Source organism: Cheilinus undulatus, linkage group 10, assembly GCF_018320785.1.
Source record: "Cheilinus undulatus linkage group 10, ASM1832078v1, whole genome shotgun sequence".
Lineage (NCBI taxonomy): Eukaryota > Metazoa > Chordata > Actinopteri > Labriformes > Labridae > Cheilinus > Cheilinus undulatus.
The window spans coordinates 42,025,095-42,050,219 of NC_054874.1; the positions used below are offsets into that span (position 1 = coordinate 42,025,095).

At 38.3% G+C, this 25,125-nt stretch overlaps 1 protein-coding gene across 1 annotated transcript in view; it reads left to right on the top strand.

Annotated features, from left to right (window-relative positions):
* Positions 1–25,125, top strand: part of LOC121516149 (Bardet-Biedl syndrome 12 protein-like) — a 148,600-nt gene that overhangs the window by 9,136 nt on the left and 114,339 nt on the right. The window contains exons 7-11 of the mRNA XM_041797247.1: positions 2,480–2,555; positions 2,724–2,880; positions 12,452–12,686; positions 15,793–15,925; positions 17,425–17,514. Coding sequence (XP_041653181.1) covers positions 2,480–2,555; positions 2,724–2,880; positions 12,452–12,686; positions 15,793–15,925; positions 17,425–17,514 — 691 coding nt within the window. The remainder of the gene's footprint in view (positions 1–2,479; positions 2,556–2,723; positions 2,881–12,451; positions 12,687–15,792; positions 15,926–17,424; positions 17,515–25,125) is intronic.

A 25,125-nucleotide genomic window follows, 5' to 3' on the forward strand; every position in this document is an offset into this window, starting at 1 on the left:
TGGGACCTTGACTTCCAAATGACATGCAAAATGTACTTTCATCTGAAAAGAGGACTTTGGACCACTGAGCAACAGTCCAGTTCTTTTTCTCCACAGCCCAGGTAAGGCGCTTCTGACGTTGTCTCTGGTTCAGGAGTGGCTTGACACGAGGAATGCCACATTTGTAGCCTATGTCTAGGATTCGTCTGTGTGTGTAGTGGCTCTTGATGCACTGACTCCAGCCTCAGTCCACTCCTTGTGAAGCTCCCCCCTAAATTCTTGAATGGATTTTTCTTAACAATCCTCTCAAGGCTGCGGTTCTCCCTTATGCTGGTGCACCTTTTCCTTCCACTCAACTTTCTATGAATATGCTTGGATAGAGCTCTCTGTGAACAATCAGCTTCTTTAGCAATGACCTTTTGTGGCTTACCCTCCTTGTGGAGGGTGTCAATGACTGTCCTCTGGACATCTATCAAGTCCACAGTCTTCCCCATGATTATGTAGCCTACTGACCCAGACTGAGAGACCTTTTAAAGGCTCAGGGAACCTTTGCAGGTGATTTGAGTTAATTAGCTGATTAGGGTGTGACACCATGACTTTCAAATATTGACCTTTTTTACAATATTCTAATTTTCTGAGACACAGAATTTTGGGTTTTCTTTTCTGTAAGCCATAATCATCAACATTTCAATAAATAAAGGCTTGAAATACTTCACTCTATGTGTAATTAGTCCAGATAATATATGGGTTTCACTTTCAGAAAAGAGTGACAAAAATATTGAACTTTTTCATGATATTCTACTTTTTTGAGATGCACTAGTAAATCCAATTGAGATGCTGTGATGTGACCATAAATGGGCCGTTCATGCCGGAAAACCCTCCAATATGCCTGAGTTAAAACAATTCTGTGAAGAAGAGTGGGCCAATATTCCTCCACAGCGATGCAAAAGACTTATCACCAGTTATTGCAAACGTTTGATTTCAGTTATTGCTGCCAAGGGTGGAACAACCAGTTATTAGGTTCAGGGGGCAATTACTTTTTCACACAGGGCCAGACAAGTTCAGATTTTTTCCCCTTAATAAATAAAATGATCATACAGAACAGGGGTGCCCAAATTCTTTTCAGTGAAGGGCCAAAAATGAATCGGGGTGGAGGGTCGCGGGCTAAAACTAAACATTCATGTTGCAGTGCATGAATTGAATTAAATTAAATATGTCCATAGCATAATTGTACAAAATAAAAACTCATACAAAGTAATTTTGAAAATGAATAACACTATTCTTTATTGTGTTTCACAGCGTGAAATTACTGAACATCCATATGGCACAAATACTAATTGGGCATACCGCCTTGAAATCAATTTTAGTTAAAAAGTACTCATGTTCCCAACTATTTTGAACTTTCTCTTATCAGTGTGCCACTGCCTCATACCCTCCATCTCTGCCATGACCCCAGCATCTTCTCACTGACTCACTCTCTGGTCATGGGCTTCTGAGCTGATGGGAGCTCAACATCGCCACCCTACCCCCAATGTAACACAATGTTAATTTATGGTAAGGAGAGGAAGTGCAATAGTAAATAAATATTAAAAGAAATATTTAGACTGCTGGCAGTGAGGGGAAAAAAATAAAAAATTAAACATGGGCAGCGGGCCAAAAATAATCACTCGTGGGCCAAAGTTGGCCCGAGGGCCTCAAATTGGACAGCCCTGGTTTAGAAACTGCATTTTATATTTACTTGGGTTGTCTTTGTGAGATATTAAAATTAGTTTGATGATCCGAAACATTTAAGTGTGATAAATATGCAAAAAAAATCAGGAATCAGAGAGGGGGCTAATACTTTTTCACGGCACTGTAAATGTCAAAAGACAAATAGAAATAATGTTTTAATAGGTTCTCATTTATATCAGGAGCTGTATGACACATAGCGCTTTGAGATAATACACGAGATTCAAGGCTGTAGGGGTTAAATTTGTCCGTAAAAAAATGTATTATTATGTGCTGTGAAATTTCTCTGCCGTGCCAAGATAGGGATGATAAATCAGTGATGATCAGGAATCAAACAGTCTGATGTTACACATAATCATAATTGTAAAGATGCTGGAAAAAAAACAGATAATGTGTGGTACTGTCCCTTTTGTAGCGATAGATGAATTGGACAGAAACTCCAGAAATAAATAACTTTAAATTGACTGTGATAGTCGTTGCCATGGAAATGATGCATCGTCTCCTTCAGTCACAGTAGTGTGAACTGGCAGGTGTTAAAATGTCGCAAAGTGGACTGTTGCATGAATATTAGATTTGAACTGGGCTTTCAAGTTTTTGGTGCTGCAGATCTAGTGATATGAGTGTGTCAAGTGATATTTTGAACACTTTTATGGCTGCAGCTTTTAGTCGGTAGTTTAATAGCTATACAAAGGTCATAACTGGTTAAAATAGAATGTTTTTTTTAGAAATTCAGACTTTAATTGTGCTCCCCCTTACTGTGAGTTATTTTCAGGAGGCTGAACCCACGCTCCATTTCAGCATGGCAAGTCAACAATGACATCAGCCTCCACCTCTCAGTGGAGGGCAAGGTGCTGTTTATGTCTGTTATTTTGGCAGTATCTACTGTAGCTTCAATGGCATACGTAACTAAAGTTAATTTTTTTGTTTCTAAACCTTTAAGGGTGTCATATAATTGCCAGTGTTAACTTTCATTTTCTAATAATGCATAACATCACAGTGATCTGTTTCTTTCAAAGGTTTTCTCAGTTTTCTCATCAACCTTTGATCAGTCGGCCCCCAGAGTGGTCAGCATGTCGGCTACTGACAAGCTCACCCAGTGGCAGGTGCTCGGATACCAAGGAGCCTTGCTCAGCCACTTCATAGAGCCAGTCTATGTTCAGAGCATCCTCATAGGCAAGTAAACAAGTCATATTATGCTTTTTTAAGATTTATTTATTAGGGATGCACCGAAATGAAAATTCTTGGCCGAAACCGAAAACCGAAAATGAGGAAAACAGGGCCGAAAACCGTAACACCGAAAGAAATTATTATGCCAATTATCAGTACCATTGCATTTATGGCTATGACTGTGTACTAACCTCACTAAAATCAATTGCAATTGCAAAACTTAATATTAATGCTTCAAAGAATAAATCAATTACGAAATTATGTAAATATTTATTAAGCACTTCATTCCAACAATACAAAATATAAATAAAAAAAAATACAAAATAAAATGTTTAACTTGACCCCACTCATGTATACATTAAATCAGTGGTTCTCAGCCTTTTTTCAGTCATGTACCCCCTGTGAAGTATTTTTTCAGCTAAGTACCCCCTAAACAGTGCAAAGCTTTTTGGCCAAAAATAAAGACATTAAAGAGTGCTGTGACAGCTGTCTGATTGATCACTCTTTGTAACTGATAAACACTTTCAAATTACAAATATTAGATTTTTTCATACATTTTAAATATTAAAAATGTATGACTTAAAGTCATGGCACATCTTCTCATCTCTAAATGTAAGAATTCAAAGTAATGTAGCTATTAAAAACAGTGACTGGAAAGGCTTTAAACCCAGAAGTGTCCAAAACTCTGCTCGGCTGCAGTGGTCTCTCTGGAACAATTTGGAAATAAAAACATAGAGTTAGAAAGAACTAAAAACCTGTAAATTATAAACAAATTATAAAAAAGACTTCTCTCTTCTCAAACTGAAATCATGAACTTGGTTATAGATCAGCATTTCTTCACAAAAAATAAAAGATAAACCTTTTATTAATGGAGTAATTGTGAATACAGTGATTGACAGGCATGTGCCAGTGTGGATCAAACCATTCTGCCATGGGGGAGACTCAGGGGGTTTTAGGGTGATTAAATTTAAGAGCATACAAAATATTAACTCCAGTTTATAAACTTAAGGTCCTTACACTCTATATGCATTTTTTTCATGCAAATTATTTACACAAAAATTTACATTTAGAACCTGTAGCGAATCAATGCAAGCTTCCACACCTGCAACATAATTTCGCAGCGCGACATTGCTGCGGATATTTAAGTAGCACATTTGCGCTCATGTGGACATGTGGGGCTGCCTGTTGCCTGTCTCCGTCTCTACCAGGCTACAAAAAAAAAAAGAGGCAAAACACAAGCACTGATACAGACAAATATGAGGAGATATTAAACATCAGGTGGTGTTGGAGAGGAGAACGTTTTTGTTCCTCTGTCTACCTTAAAAATCGGCACCACCACCGCCATGTGCGCTCATCGGAGCGAAACTCACACAGCTGGATCTGTTTCAAAACTAACGGGACTTTAGTGAAATATTTACCAACACAGTCTCCTCGGACCTCAGACAAACGACTTATAAAAGCTCCAGATCAACCAGCTAAATGACTCCTCTGAACAGTCTTGAACACAAACAGGTGAGCCAGTCTGTGTGCTGTGGAGAGAGTTAACTCCTCTCACCACGAGCCTCAGCTGTGCAATATTATATCTCTTATTGTCATATTTGACATAGAATGAATGAAAAGTCAGTCCCTCCTCTTACAAACTTGGCTGGTACAGTGAAACAAAACGGCACTGACCTCCTGGCTGTGCGTAAAAGTGTCGCGTTACGCACGGAGTGAAGGACAGAGAGGGACAAACCTCCTTTTATCTTCCGCTTCAATGAATATCACTGTTTATCAGAGGACAGAGAAAACACACCGCAGACGTTCGCAGCACGAATGTGATTTTAGAATGTAATATACTCGTGTAGCTCCTGATGTGCAAAGAAAGGCGCTTTTTTTCTTAAATAGTCTGCATGTATTTTAAAATCTCACCAACCTCCTGAAGTGCCTTCACATACGCATACCCCTATTTGAGAACCACTGATCCAAGCGCGTGCTGGCCGCGGTTTTTGCTTGCGTCATCACAACATTGTGTTTCGGCCTTGTTTCGGTGATCAAAGTCTTTCGGCTGAAAATGCACTTTTGGGCCATTTTCGGCCGAAAAATTTCGGTGGCCGAACTTTCGGTGCATCCCTATTATTTATTTATTTTTGTGCTTTTTATGTCTTTGTTTAATGGGACAGTGGAAAGAGAAAGAAATCTGGGAATTGCATGTGGGAAAGGAGCCTAAGGTATCTGTACCTGATAGCCAGTATCTATTAATATCTTTATTGCTCAGTATTTTTCACTGGTGTTTCCTGTTGCTGAGGTATGAAAGTCAACTTCTGTTTTCCTAACTAGTGATGCAAAGCCTGTTAAAATAGTGCTGTTTGCTCACTGTCTAGGGCTAAGTGATTATGGCAAAAATGAAAATCACGATTAATTGAACTTTTTACCTCGATTGTGATTAATGAATGATTATTCATCCCCCAACCTCTGACTCAGTTTTTTCTGTAAATATTTGTAGAATCTTAAAACAAACAACTGAAAGGAACATGCACAAGTTAACTATTTGTGGTTATTTATTAAACATTTGAAAATGTTTTTTGTAAAAAGTTACATTTTTTCAAGAAATGGGGAAAAAAATTAAAATATTTGCCAAGGCAGGTTTATATCGGCTAGAGGCTTTAAATGTCGGTTTCTATTATTTTTCGAGTAATTTCCCAGCTCTATCAGTGTCCATCAGCCAGTTGCACCAGTTATACATAAGTTATATCTCAAGTTGTCGCATAAAGTTCACACTTAACCCTGCATTGAGACAAGTTAAGTTGTAGTTTAACTTCTGTCCTTAGTTGGTTGCACCATGAAGACATAAGGTTGATCTTAACTGGTAGAGCTTAACGTCCAAACTACCTGAAATATTGTTGCAGGTATATTTTTCTCACATTTTTTTATGATTTTGTCTCTAACTGCTGTTAATCCTCAAACAGTGCAGTTGGTGAATGCAAAATATGACTTAGCATTTTTGATCACTGATTGATGTTGTTCTAAAATAACACTGACACTGAGTTCTGAAACACAAGATTATGAAAGGGTGGTTGGTGGAAATTATCTCTGCTTGTGGAAAATGGCAGTCTGTAATTGATCAAGGAGAATACAGTTTTACAGAGGATTTTACACCTAGTAAGAGGTACATGTAAAGGTGAATCTCAAAAAATTTGAATATCATGAAAAAGTTCAATACTTTTTGTCATTTATTTCAGAAAGTGAAACCCATATATTATATAGACTCATTACACAGAGTGAAATATTTCAAGCCTTGAAATGTGGATGATTATGGCTTACAGCTAATGAAAACCCAAAATTCAGTGTCTCAGAAAATAAGAATATAACAAGATTAATAAAAAATGATATTTTAAACAGAAATGTCAGGTTTCTGAAAAGTATGTTCATTTCTATTCACTCAATACTTGGTTGGGCCTCCTTTTGCATGAATTACTGCACCATTGTGGCGTGGCATGGAGGCAGTCAGCCTGTGGCACTGCTCAAGTGTAATGGAAGCACAGGTTGCTTTGATAGCGGCCTTCAGGTCATCTGCATTGTTGTGTCTGGTGTCGCTTATCTTCTTCTTGACAATACCCCGTAGATTCTCTATGGGGTTCAGGTCAGGCCAGTTTGCTGGCCAATCAGTCACAGTAACACCATGGTCATTGAACCAGCTTTTGGTACCTTTGGCAGTGTGGGCAGGTGCCAAGTCCTGCTGGAAAATGAAATCAGCATCTCCATAAAGCACGTCAGCAGAAGGTAGCATGAAGTGCTCCAAAATGTCCTGGTAGATGGCTGCGTTGAATGTGGACTTCAGAAAACACAGTGGACCAACACCAGCAGATGCCATGGCAGCCCAAATCATCACTGACTGCGGAGACTTCACACTGGACTTCAAGCAACGTGGATTCTGTCCCTCTCCACTCTTCCTTCAAACTCTGGGACCTTGATTTCCAAATGACATGCAAAATGTACTTTCATCTTAAAGGAGGACTTTGGACCACTGAGCAACAGTCCAGTTCTTTTACTCCACAGCCCAGGTAAGGCGCTTCTGATGTTGTCTCTGGTTCAGGAGTGGCCTGACACGAGGAATGCCACATTTGTAGCCCATGTCTAGGATTCGTCTGTGTGTGTAGTGGCTCTTGATGCACTGACTCCAGCCTCAGTCCACTCCTTGTGAAGATTCCCCAAATTCTTGAATGGATTTTGCTTAACAATCCTCTCAAGGCTGCGGTTCTCCCTTATGCTGGTGCACCTTTTCCTTCCACTCAACTTTCTATGAATATGCTTGGATAGAGCTCTCTGTGAACAATCAGCTTCTTTAGCAATGACCTTTTGTGGCTTACCCTCCTTGTGGGGGGTGTCAATGACTGTCTTCTGGACATCTGTCAAGTCCACAGTCTTCCTCATGATTATGTAGCCTACTGACCCAGACTGAGAGGTGATCTAAAGGCTCCAGAAACCTTTGCAGGTGTTTTGAGTTAATTAGTTCATTAGGGTGTGACACCATGACTTTCAAATATTGACCTTTTTTACAATATTCTAATTTTCTGAGACACAGAATTTTGGGTTTTCATTATCTGCCAAAGTCCTTAACACTTCAAGAAATAAAGGCTTGAAATATTTATCTCTATGTGTAATGAGTCTATATAATATATGGGTTTCACTTTCTGAAATGAGTGACAAAAAGTATTGAACTTTATCATGATATTCTAATTTTTTGAGATGTACCTGTAACATACAAGTTCTAACTTAAGCCTACATTTAAACTGTCTCCCTTTACTTCATGCAGGAGTCATACAGACAAATGTTAGGCATTATTATAATGATAAAAAGACTCTAACTGTAACTTAAGAAATTAAACTCAGTCATCACTCAGTTGAGTGACTGTGAGAGACATTGCTATGGAAACAGCTCATACTGCCCTTCAGTTGCAGTGGTGCAAACTGAGAGGTTTCAGAGCATTGCAGAGCCGCCTGTCTCTAGCAGTTTGAGGTTAACCTCCTCTTGTTGCTAATCTTCGGTGGGAACTGGGCTTTAAATCACATGGTGCAGTCAATTCAACTTAAGAGGAAAGACACCTCAGGCTAGCTTTGTTAGGAGTGCTAGCATTGAAAGGAGTATGAGGAATGGCTATTAAAAAATGAGATGTATGCTGTGATACAAATTTTGACGAACAAACATTTTGATGTCTTTTCTCCGTCAATATCCTCACACCGCTGCATTTGAGTCTTCTACTGATCAAAGCAGTGCAATAGGTCTTCTTCGGACAGTTGTCTCAGAACCTCTCTGGTTATTTTCTTAACTTTTGACAAAGACTAAAAATGTGTTCCTTTGAGCAAAGGTTTTATCTTAGGAGGAAGTCTCATGGTGCTAGAAGCACCAAGCACTGGTTTTTGGTCCAGAAACTGCTTTACTGAGAGCTCAGTGTGAGCTGGTGCGTTGTCTTGATGAAGAATAAAACCATTTTTCCACAGTAGGGGTATCTTTCTCTGGACTATCAGTCACAGTTTTTCTACAACTTGTTTGTAATGATAGTGTTGATTCACCATTGACCCTACTGAAACCCACTCCTCCAGAATTAATGTCAAAGAAAACAATCGACATAGGCTTGAATTTGGGCCTGCTTTGTCATACTTTGTTCATCCTTGGTGCGCTGGTTTTTCCGATGCATTGGCTGCTGTTTTGTCTCAGGATCATACTGGAAGATCCAGGTTTCATCGCATGTAATCACTCCTTCTAAAAATTTCTGATTTCCTTCAATTTGTCTCAGAGTGTCTCCACAAATTTGTTTGCATTTTTCCTTTTGATCAGCAGTCAGAAGTTTTGGGACAACTTTGGCATGCACTTTTATCATGTCCAAATTTTCATGCGAAATTTACCGAACTGTCTCTTTACCAATGGAGACCATTTCTGCTATCATTCTTATATTGAGTCTTCGACCATTTTGAACGATTTATATACACTTGTTGAATATTTTCAGAAGTTTCTCTAACATACACCTCCTCATACACCTCAGTTTATGTACCAAAAGATTCAGCTGCTGTTTTGTCCAATTTTACCAAAAATTTTAGGTTAATGCACTGTTCAACTTTGGAGCTAATCTTTTTCTGTCTTAGCAAAAACATGCGCTTCAGTTAGTAGCTAGCAGTAAACTAAAGATGTCACTTATCTGAAACTTACAGCAGTTGTGTGAGAATACTCAACCTTGAACATAGAAACACTCTGTGTTACTGTGAACCATGATTTCATCCTCATAAGCACAGTCGTATTTCATAGCTATACTTCATATTGGTTGTGGGTGTGACCAAGACGAGAAAACACGGCAGGTTACACTTTCTCAAGGAACTAAAAATAAGCTTTGAGATCATGCTGCATCAAATCTATAATTGTGTGGCTAGTGGTTTTGAAAGCCTGTTGCTTATGCATGGATGTCACAAGCAGACTAATTTCCCAACAGAGAAGTCATGTATCTGACTGAAGACCTTTTGTAAGCAGTTTGAAAATATCCTACCCATGTTTCCAAGTCAGCTTTTACAAAGATTGAGGCATGTGTGATTTTTTTTCTTTCCATGTGACCTTTGTCCTCCATTAGATTTATTGTCATTTAAGCTTTATGGCCCACATTTTCCTAATGTAGAGACGAGAATACTCCACACACTGTACAGAAATGTGAAATATTATTTGAGAAGTTTATTCCTCACATTGCATTTCCACACTATTTAGTTTCACAGTAGTTGTCACACGTTTGGTAGAACAGATCAGCCATGTTCCTGTGACATCACACTCAGGATGGAAAGCTCCTCTCTTGTCATGTCATACTTTTGTATTTTAGGGTTTGAAGTTGTCTAAACCATGCGAAAACTGAAAACTACTTTTCATGTCATCCCCTCCTGATTAAAATTTGCTGATGATACAGTGGAGACTGAAAATTCAGATAGAGATCTGACCACGTCATGTTACAAACTAAGTTTGACGATTTACGGGTGCAATGGGTTTTGATCATGTTTTAAATCTGGTAATCATCAATACTGATCAATATTTCCTGTTCAGTGATACGTCTGATTGATGCTCAGTCTTAGTAATTGTGGTTTAATCATTTTAAAAAAAGTATATTACCAATTTATAAATGTATGCTGACCACCCCGTGTGCACATAGCAGACAGAAACAGGGGTGTGCATGTGGACAGCGCACTTTCATACACCTGTCCTACAGCATTAAGTGGAGGGAGAAATACAGATATGAGATCCATCTCTCCAACTTGGCACAGCTGATGCCGTATGACACTCTCTGTCAGGATGGATGGATCCAGAGTGATTTTGAAGGGGTGACAGAGCCACAGGCTCATCCTCACTGCTTATTTTCATCATAGAACAAAACAATTTGCCACATTCTATGAATTTTTTCAGTGAATACAAATAGAATTTAATGGAGTCAGTGCGCAAGGTTTGGGTGTGTGACGTTTTTTTCTGATGAAGACTGTTATGCTTCTGAGTTGTCAGGCGCTTGATTGATTGATGAGTGTGGAGTGGGCTCTGCTCCTACCTGAGAAAATTGACATGTTAGTTTTGTTGAAGAAGAACTGCAGGAGGATAGAAGATTTGCAGTACATGTAGTTCATGGTAGAAGAATTAATTTGTTTACTTTCATTTGTAGTTTGTAATACTGTCATTTGTAAAATATTATGCCTTCATTTACAGTCATGGACGAAAATAGTGGCACCCCTGGAATTTTTCCTGAAAATACACAATATCTCCCAGAAATTGTTGCAATCAACAAATGTTTTTGGTATACATGTGTTTATTGCCTTTATGTGCATTGGAACAACACAAAAAATCTGAAGAAAAAAGACAAAATTGACATAATTTTACACAAAACTCAAAAAATGGGCCAGACAAAATTATTGGCGCCCTCAACTTAATATTTGGTTGCACAATCTCGGAAAAAAATAACTGAAACCAGTCGCTTCCTATAACCATCGGCAAGCTTCTTACACTTCTCAGCTGGAATTTTGGACCACTCTTCTTTTGCAAACTGCTCCAGGTCTCTCAGATTTGAAGGGTGCTTCTTGCAACAGCAGTTTTGAGGTCTCTCCGTAGGTGTTCAATGGGATTTAGATCCGGACTCATTGCTGGCCACTTCAGAACTCTCCAGCGCTTTGTCTCCAACCATTTCTTGGTGCTTTTTGAGGTATGTTTGGGGTCATTGTCCTGCTGGAACACCCATGACCTCTGACGCAGACCCAGCTTTCTGACACTAGCCCCTACATTGTGGCCCAAAATTTTTTGATGGTCTCAGATTTCATGATTCCTTGCACACAGTCAAGGCACCCAGTGCCAGTGGCAACAAAATAACCCCACAACATCTTTGAACCTCCACCATGTTTGACTGTAGGTACTGTGTTCTTTTCTTTGTAGGCCTCATTCCATTTTCTGTAAACAGTAGAATGACGTGCTTTTCCAAAAAGCTCTACCTTAGTCTCATCTGTCCACAAAATGTTCCCCCAAAAGGATTGAGGCTTACTCAGGTACATTTTTGCAAACTCCAGTCTGGCTTTTTTATGTCTCTTTGTCAGCAGTGGGGTTCTCCTTGGTCTCCTGCCATAGCACTTCATCTCATTCAGATGATGACGTATGGTCCGAGCTGACACTATTGCACCCTGAGTCTACAGGACAGCCTGAATTTGTGTGGAAGTTGACTGAAGATGTTTATCCACCATTCCAACTATCTTGCATTGCATTCATTTGTCACTTTTTCTCTTCTGTCCACGTCCAGGGAGATTAGCCACACTTCCATGGGTTATAAACTTCTTGATTATATTACGCACAGTGGACAAAGGACTTTCAAGTTCTCTGGAAATGGTCTTGAAATCTTGAGATTGTTCATATTTTTCCACAATTTTGCTTCTTAAGTCCCCAGACAATTCTCAGCTCCTATTTCTCTTCTCCATGCTTGATATGACACACAGGCACACAACACAAAGGTTGAGTCGACTTTTATACTCAGGTGTGATTTTTATATTGCCAGCACCTGTTAGTGCCACAGGTGAGTTCAAATGGGCATCACATGCTTGAAATAAAATGATTTACCCACAGTTTTTAAAAGGTTGCCAATAATTTTATCCGGCCCATTTTTTGAGTTTTGTGTAAAATTATGTCAATTTAGTCTTTTTTCTTCTGATTTTTTGTGTTATAATGCACATGAAGGAAATAAACATGTGTATACCAAAAACATTTGTAATTGCAACAATTTCTGGGAGAAATTGTGTATTTTCTGGAAAAATTCCAGGGGTGCCAATATTTTTGTCCATGAATGTATTTATTTTACTCCATCCTCTATTGTTAATTTGTTTTAAACTTATTCGCCTTCCATGGACACCATTGCACATTTTTCCTAAAGGGGAAATTAGAGGAATATGAGGCAGTGGGGCTGGGTTTTAATTTGTGCTATATGAGTTTATTTTATAAATGAAATAACATTTATTATTGCATATTCATTCAAAAGTACAACAATCCTGAAAAAATAATCTACAATCCAAGATTTGTTGAGATATATACTTTTTTGATCTGACAGGTGACAGTGACTGCAGTGATATTCGAGGGATGGAGATCTCGATGAACCAGCGTGTGGAGGGGATCACCCCCCAGCTGCCCATGTTTTACTGCATGGTGAGGCCTCAGATCTACCTGGTGCCCTCTGTGGCTACAACCAGCTCCAACAGCAGCCAGCTGACATACGGCATCAACTGGAGCGAGGGAGACAGCTCCCTGGAGGTCGTGGATGGCCTGGAAGGCAAAACCGTTGAGGAGTAAGAAGGACTGTGTAAAAATGTGTAGAGCTGTGCATCTGTAAACTTTAGCATGAAAATGGCGATGTTGCTTGTCGAATTTGCTGACGGCAAGTGAACATTTGCAATGGCACTTTTTGATCCTAAATTGTTAAGAGATTACTACCATAAGGGCCTGTGTCCACAGCTGGTGCACGTTCCACTAGCATTGCTTATTTACAATTCAAAACATATGTAGTCCAGTGTTCTAGGCCCTTCCTGCCCTGTGCAGAAAAATATGCCCTTGCCATCAGCTGCTTTGCTGCTACGCTCAAAGAACTCTGTTGAAAGCTGCTTAACTTTTGGAACACTACTGCATTCATCAGTGTCAGTTCATCCTCACCTGGAAATCAGAATTAAGAAGGGGCAGGACTTTGATAATCGGGGGGATGGAAGAAAATCTCAGCTTTTTGTTTTCAAGGGTTATTTTTAGCTACCACAGCTACTGCCCGTGTCAGGATAGGATTCCTCTACATGTTCTTAGTGCTTTCTGTGTGAAATGTTCGTGAAATACAGAAATACTAAGCATCCAGCTATTTATTTATTTATTTATTTTTCAGTACTTAAGTCAAGGAACACACTGTTGAGAAGCACTCTGAAATTGAGGAGGTACAGTGCTTAACAAATTCATAAAACCACTTGTCATATTTGTCTCAAAGACCATCCAGCATCATGAAGTGCTTTAGTGTGGACTCTTTCATTTTCAGTGAGCTATCCAGGTTTTACCATTTTGAACAGGAATGAGGAATTTCCAACTGAATTCTCCCAAATTTGAGCCGGCTCACAGGGCTTCTCTGAGAAGTCAGAAATCAATCAAACATAACATTCAACCAAGTAAATAACTATAATTTGACATATTAATCAAGAAATATTAATGTGCTTTACTATTTTTTTTAGCTTTTTTGTATATCAGTAAACTTGAAAATTCATGGGTAACCATAATAATGATATTTTAGCATTAAAAATATCATTTGCTTTAAAGAGCTTCTATATATTGGTGTATTAACCATTGCAGAAACATAAAAAATGATTTTGGTAATTACCAATGCTGTTAATTTAGGGCAGCTGTGGCATAAACCTTACTTTGGTTAGGGTTAGGGTGGTCTAATAAATTTGTTAAGCACTGTAGGTGCTGCCAGTGCTGAATAAGCCAACTGTGGACACAAATACAATATTAGACATTTATAAATAATTTACATCACTTTAACCCTCGGTCCCTACTATGTCCGTTTTGTGGACTTTCATCATTTTATCATTGTTTTTTGGAGTTAGTAGTCACATTTTTATAGATTGAGGCATCAAATTTGGCCAAAGTTATTATTTTTCTTTATATTGAAAATAATAAAAAATGAAAACCGTGTTACCCATAGAACGCCCATGACGCGGAATAGCTACATCCAGCCTTGTTTGTCCGTAATCGGACACATAGACTTCCATTCAAAACACGTTTTTTGACTGTGTGTCTGGGGCACCAAAACAACTTTTAGCACCCATTTTTTTGCAGTCAGTCGATCACCAGGGATCTAAATTTCACCATTAAACAGTGATCCAGCGGATAGTGCAGCGCACCATTTTAACCCTTTCAGCAGCACAGACATGATTTTCCTTCCATGCGCTCAGAGTGTTTGGAGCGCTATTTCACCTGCTAATCATAACCAGAATTAAATGAACTGATTCATGCCACTAGATATGGATTTCTGATTGTGGGCTAGATGTGTAAGGAAAAGTTTGTGGGCTCCTAAGTGTGTGATCGGGTGCGAATCTGCGTGTATGTTTACAAGCGGACATGCCGTAAATGAAGTGTTGACATTAGGATATGTTACCTGTGGATTCTGCAGCCTGGGGCTAAGAAAGAGGGACATTTGGACAATTTCAAATTTGCCCTCACTTCATAGCAAGTGGATTAACAAACATGAGGATGCACGGGTCCTTTCGATCAATAGGTAAGAATATATCATATCTCAAAGATGCAGTACATTTATATCTGCGTATCTGGCATATTTGTGGTCACATTTTGGTTAGAGGTGGAAATGCGTGTGTTTGTGGTTCATATCCTACATATATCCTCTGATTGTTTATGCCTGTACATAAAATAAACCTAATATGAACAAATGCATTTACTCGTATTAGATTTGGTAGAGAAGCAAGCGCGAGAAAAGGAGGGTAAAACTGGCGTGTTTTACGCACGGATGGACTCATCAGTTTAGCATGGACGAATCCAAGTCATAGGCATAGTGTACAACAAGTGGCATAAAAAGGGTGTAACATTGATTGTTTTTTTTTTTTAGTTTTTTTAGTTTTTTTTTTTCAGTTGTCAGGGTTGAAGTTGTTGAAGAGATCTGAAGCAGTGAAAGTTTTTTAAAAAGTTGAAAAATTAGTGTTTTATTAACACTTTTCTGCATGTCCGTTTTCAGGACAAACAAGGGTGGATGTAGCTAAAATATGGCATTCGGCACTACAGAAAAAATTTCAATGCATCAAAATCAATTTTACTACTCATCATTGGCATGGCCCAGACTATTTATTGAAAAAAATATTTTTTTCTAGATCATTTTATATGGGAATTATGATGTTTTTGTGTTTTTACCATAAAAAATAGCTGTGACATGGTGTACAATAACTGGTATAAAAAGCATGTAACATTGAATTTTTTAAATTTTTTTTTTTTTTAGTGGTCAGGGTTGAAGTTGTTGAAGAGATTTGAAGCATTGAAAGTAAAAAAAATGTTGAAAAATGATTATTTTATTAGCACCTTTCTGCATGTCGGTTTTCAGGACAAACAAGGACAGATGTAGATAAAAATTACAAGGGACCGAGGGTTAAAGAAGACCATGGGTCTCTGCATATGAAATGATAGATACATAGATATATGGTGTCTGTTTTATAGTCATTTCAGAATAAATGTTGCATTTTCCAAAAGTGTCATGGAACTAGCCATAAACTATCACAAGATAAACTAAAAGCTGTGTTCTTCGGTCTGTAAAGCCCCCTGGTTTTTCAGCTGTGTAAGCTGGCTTATCATTTTTAATGGTACCTTTGCCTTCGATTACACCAAAGCTGTGTCTTTACACTGACTGTCTTGTTGTAGATCTCCTTTTAAGAGTGGCCCAGCTCTGGCAAGTCGTCTGTGCAAAGCAGCAATGCTGCACCGCTTCAAGTTGGTGGCCAAAGAAGCTCAGAGGCAGGAACTGCTGGCCACAAGCTCCTACAGAGAAGCCAAGGTAACATTCCCACTGCTCTGATTACGCTTAGTTTATTAAAGTAGGTATTACAGAGGCACACTGTGCATCAAAAACAGATGAGATTGGTAGTCTAAGTTAATTTTGATACTCATGTGAAGATTAAGGCCCTGTGAAATCTGTTTTATGTTTTTCCAGACTGTTTTGTTATGTAGCTTTACCTTCAGAAACAGGGGGCTATTTATGTTCAGGAATATCATGACCACTAATTGAATAACCTTAAATTTATTGATGCAGCACAACACTGCTTAGTTTTTCAGAGTATTTCAAGTCAAAACAAATGTTGCATAATCATGCAACACTGCACTAATGCACGCTTGAAAGACACACAAAATAATGTTTGTAAGCTTTAAACAGTTTGCAGTTTCACTAGAAACAGACAGCTTTGCAAACATTTTCAGTAGGATGTCTGCCTCAGCACCTGTGTCCACAAAATCATCAACTAACTCTTCTTAAACTCCCTCACTTGGATGAAGCAGCAATGCTCGTTTTTGGAGCAATTGCTCCGGCTGGTGTTTGCAGCAGCGTGTTTTTTTTTTTTTTTTTTTTTTTTTTTTTGCTTGTTTGCATGGCTTTTGGACAACAAATGGACATTGCATGTATTGTTGCATTTCCGGTCAACAGTATGTTGACAAAATTTCACCTTGCACATAGAAGTAATTCAGGGACTGCTCTGCCCTGTATTTGGGATAAGTGTTGAGTTGCCTTACATTTTTTGTCAACTTCGGGCCAATCCCATTTCTACCCCTTAGCCCTGTCTTTCTGTCAACCCTTTCCCTTGCCCCCCGAAACAGAGTGGTAAGGGGGTAAGGGTGAAAACCTTCCTTTAAGAAACGAGACACCACTTGATTGCTGTTCATCATCACACATTGCCGATAAAGAGTGCGTCATCAGAGGTGACAGTAAAGGTCCGACCATCTTGTTCATACTACAGATCTCCGTTTTGATCTTCTCCACACATTTTTACAGTTAATAGCTCTGGTTTACATGTGTACATACCGATAACATAATAAACTCCTATCCCTAGTATTTAAAGATTTTCTTTCTTCTCTTTCATCCCGACGATGAATCTTGTGATGTTTCGTCACACTCATACAAATTAACTTCTGCAGTGTGGACAGAGAGCATGTGATGTTGTGCGAACTGACAGGATGTTTGATGCTTGTATGCTGTCAGGGCAATATAAGAGAGATGACTGTTCTGCCACAGCAAGAGCTGCTTTTAAGTTTATTATGCATAGTAATTGGAGTTTTTTCAACCCAAAGGCTAATGTAGTGTATGTTGGTGCACTGGAGATTTGTGCAAGCATACATGTATGTTGGTTTGGCTGCAACAAATTTCTTATGCATATTGTTTTACACTTTATTACAAGATTGAACAACCAGTTATGATTTTGCAAACAATAATGCAGGTTTAATGTATAGAAGTTTTCTGCAGGAGTCACTCTCTTCATCTTATTTTCTGTTGTTTTATCTCTGCAGAAAATGGCGAAGCCTTACCAGGAGGCCAAAAACGTTTTGCGGGCTTACCTGTTGCAGCAGGGCTTTGGTTCCTGGCCGACCAAACTTTCGGTCAGTGAAAACTTCAGCATGTAAAGTAATAATAATAGTTTTGAAGAGATAAGAAAGGCTTTCTGTGTTTGTGAGTAACACTTATTTCAAATTGATGCTAAGTTTCTGTTGTGTTTTCTTAACTGATTAAGTCAATTCCTGTTCATGGTTGAAGAGTTGACTTTTTTTGAGGTTTGCCTTAGGTCTAAATAACAGAGGATTGATAGAAACACTCTTACATCTACAAACTTGTTTTCAACCCGCTTGGTAGTGTAGATATACTTCCATCAGAAGAATGGTTCTGCTTCACTCGGCTGACACATTCATTTAAATTTGGTACTCAGTGAGCAATGATGAAAGTGTGCTTTATGTATATTGTTTAACTGTTACAGATTGGGTTTTATGCTATTGTATTATGTTGCTATTGAGTCTGAAGATTTATAAGTAATTAATGTTGTAAGAGCCTGTGTCCAGCAGTGGGTTTTTACACTGGCAGCGCACATTTTCAGGGGAAAAAAAAAAAAAACGATGTAGTCCAGCGTTTTCTGTGCCCTAAGTGCAAAAACTGCACAGTTTTTTTGTTGCTCAGTCACAGTGCTCTCACTTGATTAAGTTCAACTTTAGGAACACTAACAAGCTAATCAGAGCCATTTTTCCCTCATAGACCAATCACAATCAGGGAAAGGCGAGACTTATGATACAAGGTTCATCAACAGTGGCAGAGGAGAAATGTGACCCATCTTAAAAGGCCAGTTCAGACAAAAGATTCAGAACAAAAACTGTTGAAATTCACGTCTGCTTGCAAAAAACTGCTCTGCAGCATTCTGAAAGCCTGTCATTTCACACCGCTGCAACTGATGGAGATGATGTATCATTATCATAGCAATGACTCTTGCAGTCCTTTAATTTAAAGTTATTTACTTCTTAAGTTCCCGTGTGATAAAACTGTCTCTACAAGAGCAGTACTGTAATTTACTGTTTTCCCCCTGTGTTTTTAGCACTATGATAATCATTGGGTTGTATGAGGCTGCACTAAGGTGATTCATCACTAATTCCCTAATCCCCATAAACATCGTAGCAGCTTAATTTCACAGCACATATCAACATTTTGCTCGCTTAGTCTTGTTAAAACTAAGATATCTGCTCCAAACAATATTTATTCTACAGACAAATGTAGTCCCAACAGCCTTGAATTTCTCATCTGTTAGCAAGTATAGTGCTGCACATCCTGCACAGCTGATAGAGCTGACGAGAGGTATTTGGGCTGAAGTGTCCGTGTAGAAATATGTACTTTTAGTATATTTCCAAAATTCACAGCATGATTTTTAGCCTATGAAAGTGAAATTTTTTGCTGTCCTCTTTGCATTTATCTCCTTCAGTGCTCAAAAACCAGCTGTTGACAATGTGTCAAAACAAACTGCAGGAATTCCGTCTGCTGGCTTGACTCATAGTGGGAAAGCTTACTTCAAATTGCTGCAACTATTCCCTGCAAAATTCTAAAATGGGCTCATTTTGTCCCAAATCTTGGTCTAAATTGGGCTTTTGAGGATGCAATTTTCAGGTCCACAGATGCAACTAGTGCCAGGACTTGATGATTCCTTTTCCTTTGCTTTCGTATTTTTGGGGGATATTTACTGGAATAAATAAATGAAGCTGTTTAAAGCTATGGAGCTGTTTAGAAACAGCCATATGGAAAAGCACGGGTCAACTTTTGCAACAATAAATGCTGACGAAAAGTCATCTGAAACTGAGGTTGTGGGTGCTGCCAGTGCAGAAGGTGCTCTCTATGGACACTGGTTACTCAAAAGAATTGAGTTTAGAGCTAACTGTTTTTGTTACCATTTTACAAGGGAAGTCCATTTTGTTCAATTTTCAGCAGTTTGTGAAGTGCATGATTAGCCTTCATAAGTCAAAGCCTTGGCAAATAAATTAATAAAACAAATCAATGCAAGCTCAACTGCTGGAAAAATTTACTCTTAAAAAATGTGAAAAGTTTTTTTTTTTTTTTTTTTTACAAAGTAAAACCTCAACAAGTTCAGAAAATCTTAAAATAACAGCTGATTTATCAACAGCTTCTTACCATTGGTGAGTTGATCCTCATTATTGAATGACTGTAAAGTGAAACTTAAATGACTGGTTGTTGCTCTATCAATACTTGTAGGCTCATGACAAAGGTGCAGTTGCATTTACCAGCATCTGAAGACAAAAGGAGCCAATACTCTTATCTTTATGTGCTTTATAAAGAGAAGTCACCCTTGCCACACAGCAAATTTCTGCTTTTCAACACTGTGCACTGTCCCCTTATTCAAAACATTGACCCCCATGTTGTTGCAACCTGCTGATCTGCTTCAAGCGCGAACAGGAAATGCTTTGGTTTCCTGTGCATGACAAGCAGTGGATCATTTACTCGCAGGTGAAAAGCAGTCTTGTGAATGGAGTTGTGTGTTTACTTCCTATTGATCTGGATAAGAGAGGGAATCATCTGTGCATTCAGGAAACGTGTCCAAGGATGAAGCCTCTCAGTTGTATGTATAGCTCCATATTTTTTTACTTAGCCGTGTCCTTTCTTTTATGTCATATGCTGTGCAGAGTGTTAATCTAATGTGCGATGTGGTAATACTAACCCCAAATGAATCAGTACAGCAGTGTTATTAGATATAAAGCAGATAAGTCTTATTGCAAAACTTTGTAGTTGTAGCAAGATTCAAACCATAAGGAAACCTGTGTAATACAATGGCTGCAAAAATAGAAGTCCTAGACACCCTAGTGCTCGACAGTTTTAAATTTTTAATGATCTAAAATTGAAGGAAAACAACCTGCACTGTTTAATTTTACAAAATTTATGGCAATGTTTATTGTGGAAGTTGCAAGCTTTAAAAGTAACAAGTTAACTTGTAAATTCTGGTAATTAAAACAGGACACACCGGATTTTGCAAATTCATTGCAGGAATATTGCCAGCATCTTTTGTGCAGTTGATCTTTGAAAAGTTAGTTGCCTGGGGCAGCATGGATCTATCAAGATTGCAGGTAAACTCCTCACACTCCTGCAAGACAGTCTGCAAGGTGTCGCAATTTTTGGTCAATGTTTGCCTGCTCGAGTTCAGTGAAGACATATTAATGTGTTTGTGCATTATAGACTTTATACATTATCTTTACTTCATTTTTGTTAATTTCAAAATAAGAATGTAGTTTAATTTTCTGAGCATAAAACATCCAAACCGTAGCATTGCCCATGTAGTTTGCATGCACAATTTGGTAATTTCAACCAAAAAATTCCCAATTTTGTATGTATGCTGGAGGTTAGATCTTAAGCCCAAGACCAGCTGATGTGGTCTGCAGCTCAGAACCAGGTTGTCCAGGACAACCCACTAACTTCAGGCCCAGGCTGGGCTTGAGAGGAGTCAAAGACGTCCTTTCATAATGAGAGGGAAGAGCTGTTAAATAGTGATGCTCTACTCCATGAGCACATAGTGATACAGTGCAGATGGGAGGAGTGAGAAAGGGTGTGGTGGGCAGTTACACACAGGTAGAGGAAAAAGAAGAAAATACCTAAATTTTTCATCTGTTGTAATGCAACTCAGTTTACTAATGAAGCTGTTTGTTGACAGACTGATGATCTCCCAAAATCTCTGTGTTTAGTGCACAATGATGTTTGCGTGAAACTACAGATATGTTTGATTCACACAGGATTAAAAACACAGATATCCTGTGCTACTATTACAAATTACCAGAGGACCCTTTGTTATTCTAGTTACATGTGAACAAGGCATTAGACTCAGAGTTTTCCTGCAGTTTTTGTTGATTAAAAAACAAGAAATTACCAAATTTTGAGTTCCTGTAACTTACACAGGAAAACATTGTCATTACATTCATGCGTTGTAAACAGAGTGTAGAATTTCGCCTGCAATCATTGGTAGTTAAAAATGAAAAATTGCCTGATATTGGGTGTCAAGTCCTTCTGTTTTCTTGGTTTGGTATCAAACATGTTTGAATATTGTCTGATTTTTGCTAGAGTAATGTCAAAGTTCATAATTCTGGTATTGTGACAACCATTTGTTATATCTTTAGGAAAAATAACCAGAAATATATAGTGTTACTATTTAGCTAATAAACATCATGCTAAAATTTTAGTTCTATATAACACGGCCCTAGGTTGTGTATTTTTATCTAAACTGATATAAACTACAGCATATTGTTGTATCTTAAATACTCAATACATTTTACATCCTTACTTAGTGGGCAATGTTTTTAAGTGAAATAAATAATTGATATGTAACTTAATACATTTTTTACTTAATACAAGATTAAGATGCCCAAAACTTAGAGAAATCTTTTCTAATAAACCATTTAGAATTACTTTTTCAACCAAGAATCACTGTCAAACTTGAGACAGCCGACTCAGAGCTGATGTTTTTTTAAAATGGTATTACTTGACTAACCCATTGAATTGGATGATAAATTAAATTCTTTACTTGTATTTTTGTGTTGGACTTCACTGTGTTGGGCCTGAAGTTTTTTTTACAGCTTGCCACTGAAAATGTTTTGTTAGATATTTTCTCTAATTGACAATAATGCCAGCATCATTGGTTGTATTTGTGAAGTTTTCTAAAAGAGATTTTAGATTTCCGAGCAAGGGCCCTTAGATCTTAAATGTCCTAAGGTAAAGTTATTTCTGTAGTTGTTCGAACAGAAACAGAATCCTACAACAGAAAGCTTAAATGAACCTTACCTTTTTTTTTTGCATTAACCACTGAGGTGATACTCATAGTTGTAGAGATAAACAGGATATGCAACTCTCTTGATGTGGTTGCAGTGAAAACATTTGAGACCTGAGCTGATAGAAGCTGTGCACCTATGCTAAGGTGCTCTGCAGGAAGATGGTTAGTTTGTACTACATTCTTCTAAAACAGAGCTGAATTCAGATCTGCTTGATGGCATTTTGCATCACAATACTCATAACTATTAGAGTGATACAGATGCTCTGAGTACCACTATGGATGCCCTGATCACGTTTTTTGATTACCAGTATGGATCATCTTTTGCAGGTCAGGATTCCTTTACATTATTTTGTGTATTCTTGGGGTATTTTTCCTTGAGAAAAGGAAATATGAAACACATGGAGCTATTGAAAAAAACAGAGATACAGATAATACACGAGACAACAGAAGTCAGCTTCTGTAACCTAGCAACAATAAACACTGACGAGAAGTGCTCTGAAACAAAAGTCATGGGTGCTGCCAGCATTTAAAGCATTGTCTGTGGACAGTTCCTTAAGGTACAATATGCCACATTTTCACACTGATGGTTTCTAAATTAATTTAAAAGATAATTTAGAAACCTGTGTTAAACTGTATATTTACACTGACTGACTCACACTCACTCACTGACTCACAAAGATGCTCCTCACACTCTATAATCATTAGCGTAGCATGAAACAGACCTGATCCGTTACCCTTTGCCCTTGAGGAAAACAACTACAGTCTTTTACTGAGAAGCATTTGTTAGAAGTACCACGTTTAACATTGACTTAAGTTAGCTTTAGCAGCGACCACCATGCTTACAGTCAGCCTTGCTGTCAGATTTTATGTCTGCTCCTCTGACCTCCTTAAACGCCACGGAATTCTTTGAATCATAATGGATTACAAAGGAGGAAGTCATGAGTTAAAACGCCTTTAAACTGTTGTTAGTGGCAGGGTTTCTCAAACTTTTTTGGGGGTAGGTTCCCCTTACAGCAGGGGTCATCAAGCACATTTGCACAAGGACCAGATTTAGTCTTGACAGAGTCTCTAGGGGCCAGACTTCCAAATAAAAAAAAAGAATGAAATCAATATTTTGTTCTGATTAACATATTATTTTATTTGTATTTGTATTTTCTTTCGAAAGGCAGGACATTTTTAGGCGTTGCCAGTGAGATCTATCCCAATATATAATGCTGTAGACCACAAGGAGACATGCCTGCCCACAGAATTGGCTGGGCTCCTGAAAATCCTAGAGACTGGGCCCTCAACAATTTTGATTTAGCACTGATATGAACTCATGTTTAACACTTTTCATTTCTTCACTGCTTCATTCTGCCATTTCTGCAACATTTTGTGCCACTTTTAACCCATTTTCGGCACTTTTTGCTACTTCATCAATCTCTAACCCACTTTCCTGTCATTTCACTACTTTGCCATTGGCTATTTTTGCACCATTTTGCCTCTTTAACCCAATTTTTTGCCATTCTTTAACTCATTTGAACCACTTTACTTGCCTGTCTTATCCCTCCTTTTTCCATTTTTGCCCCTTTTTGTCTTTTTCCCACTTTTCATTACTTTTTCGCCATTTTTGCCACTCTTAACCCATTTTTGATGTACATCATGCCCCTTTTTCCTGTTATATAATGGTTTTCCATATTTCAACCTCTTCACCACTTTTCCTGGAAGTTTTTGTCCCTTTGTGCCACTCCACAACCCATTTGGATCTTATCACCCATTTTTGCCACTCTCTAACCCGTTTTCACCACTTTATCTGGCTATTTTTGCCAGTTTTAACACATTTTTTATTATTTACTAATAATGGCTGACAAGTGAATTTCTGTAAAAACAGATAAAATGTGAAGTCATTCTCAAACTATTTGAATATTAATTGCTTTTGGGGTGGATTTAACAGCCATTTAAAGCCAAAAGATACTCTTAAAACCACAACATTTTCTTTCCTACTTTTCTGAATTAAATGATCGTCTGGGGGCCAGACAGGAAGCTTTGGGACGCCTAATTTGGCCCCCGGGCTGCCAGTTTATTACCAGTGCCTTACAGGGTAAAAAATTCTCCGAGGACCCCCACACAACCCTCACACTGATTAAACATATGTTAACTGCCATTTGTACTCATAGATGCTGTATTTTAAACTCTTCAACCTGAAAACAAGCTCTTGTCCAGTAGAGTGTGGCTTTTTACTTTTTGCGATCCTTTGAGGAGCCAAATAAGGTCTTTTCCAAACAGAGAAGAAAACGTTATATTTCCGTTTCGTTTTGAAAAAGTTTCCCTTAAATACGAGGTCATTTCAGGAAATGTCCGCATAAGCACAGAGCCACTGAAAACGCTTCAGTATCTATGCCAAGCCTGTAAGTGACACTGTAACGCTGCCACAGAAATGCACCAATAGAGAGAAGAAGATTACAGAACACTGCCACAAACTTTCTCCTAGCTGTCCTTCTGGTTGTTTTCCATGTTGGATTTAAGAACTTACGGTGTATGTTGTTCACCAGGTTGTTAAAGGAGCATCAGACTTTGCTGTAAAAGCCATAATAAGCTCAATAGCTTCTGCAGCACGAACACAACTCTGTAATCCACCATTGTTATTTTGGTTCGACACGTGCATGCGGCGTAAGTGTGCTACACTACGTGTGACATAATTGTTTCAAGAACGATGCGTTTGGCTGTCCACACGGAGACAAAATGGTAAGATTTGTTCACTCTGGGACCCGGTTTCAAAAAGTAGCGTCAATACAACAGAAAACTTTTGCATATACTGTACTCCTGAATTTGTGTCCATGTGGACGGTCATAAATATCGCCAATAGAAGCCTAGGGCTGAAGAAGCCCTCTGCGCTTTTTCGGTAGATGTATTTCTCAACCTTTTGTTGGAAAAA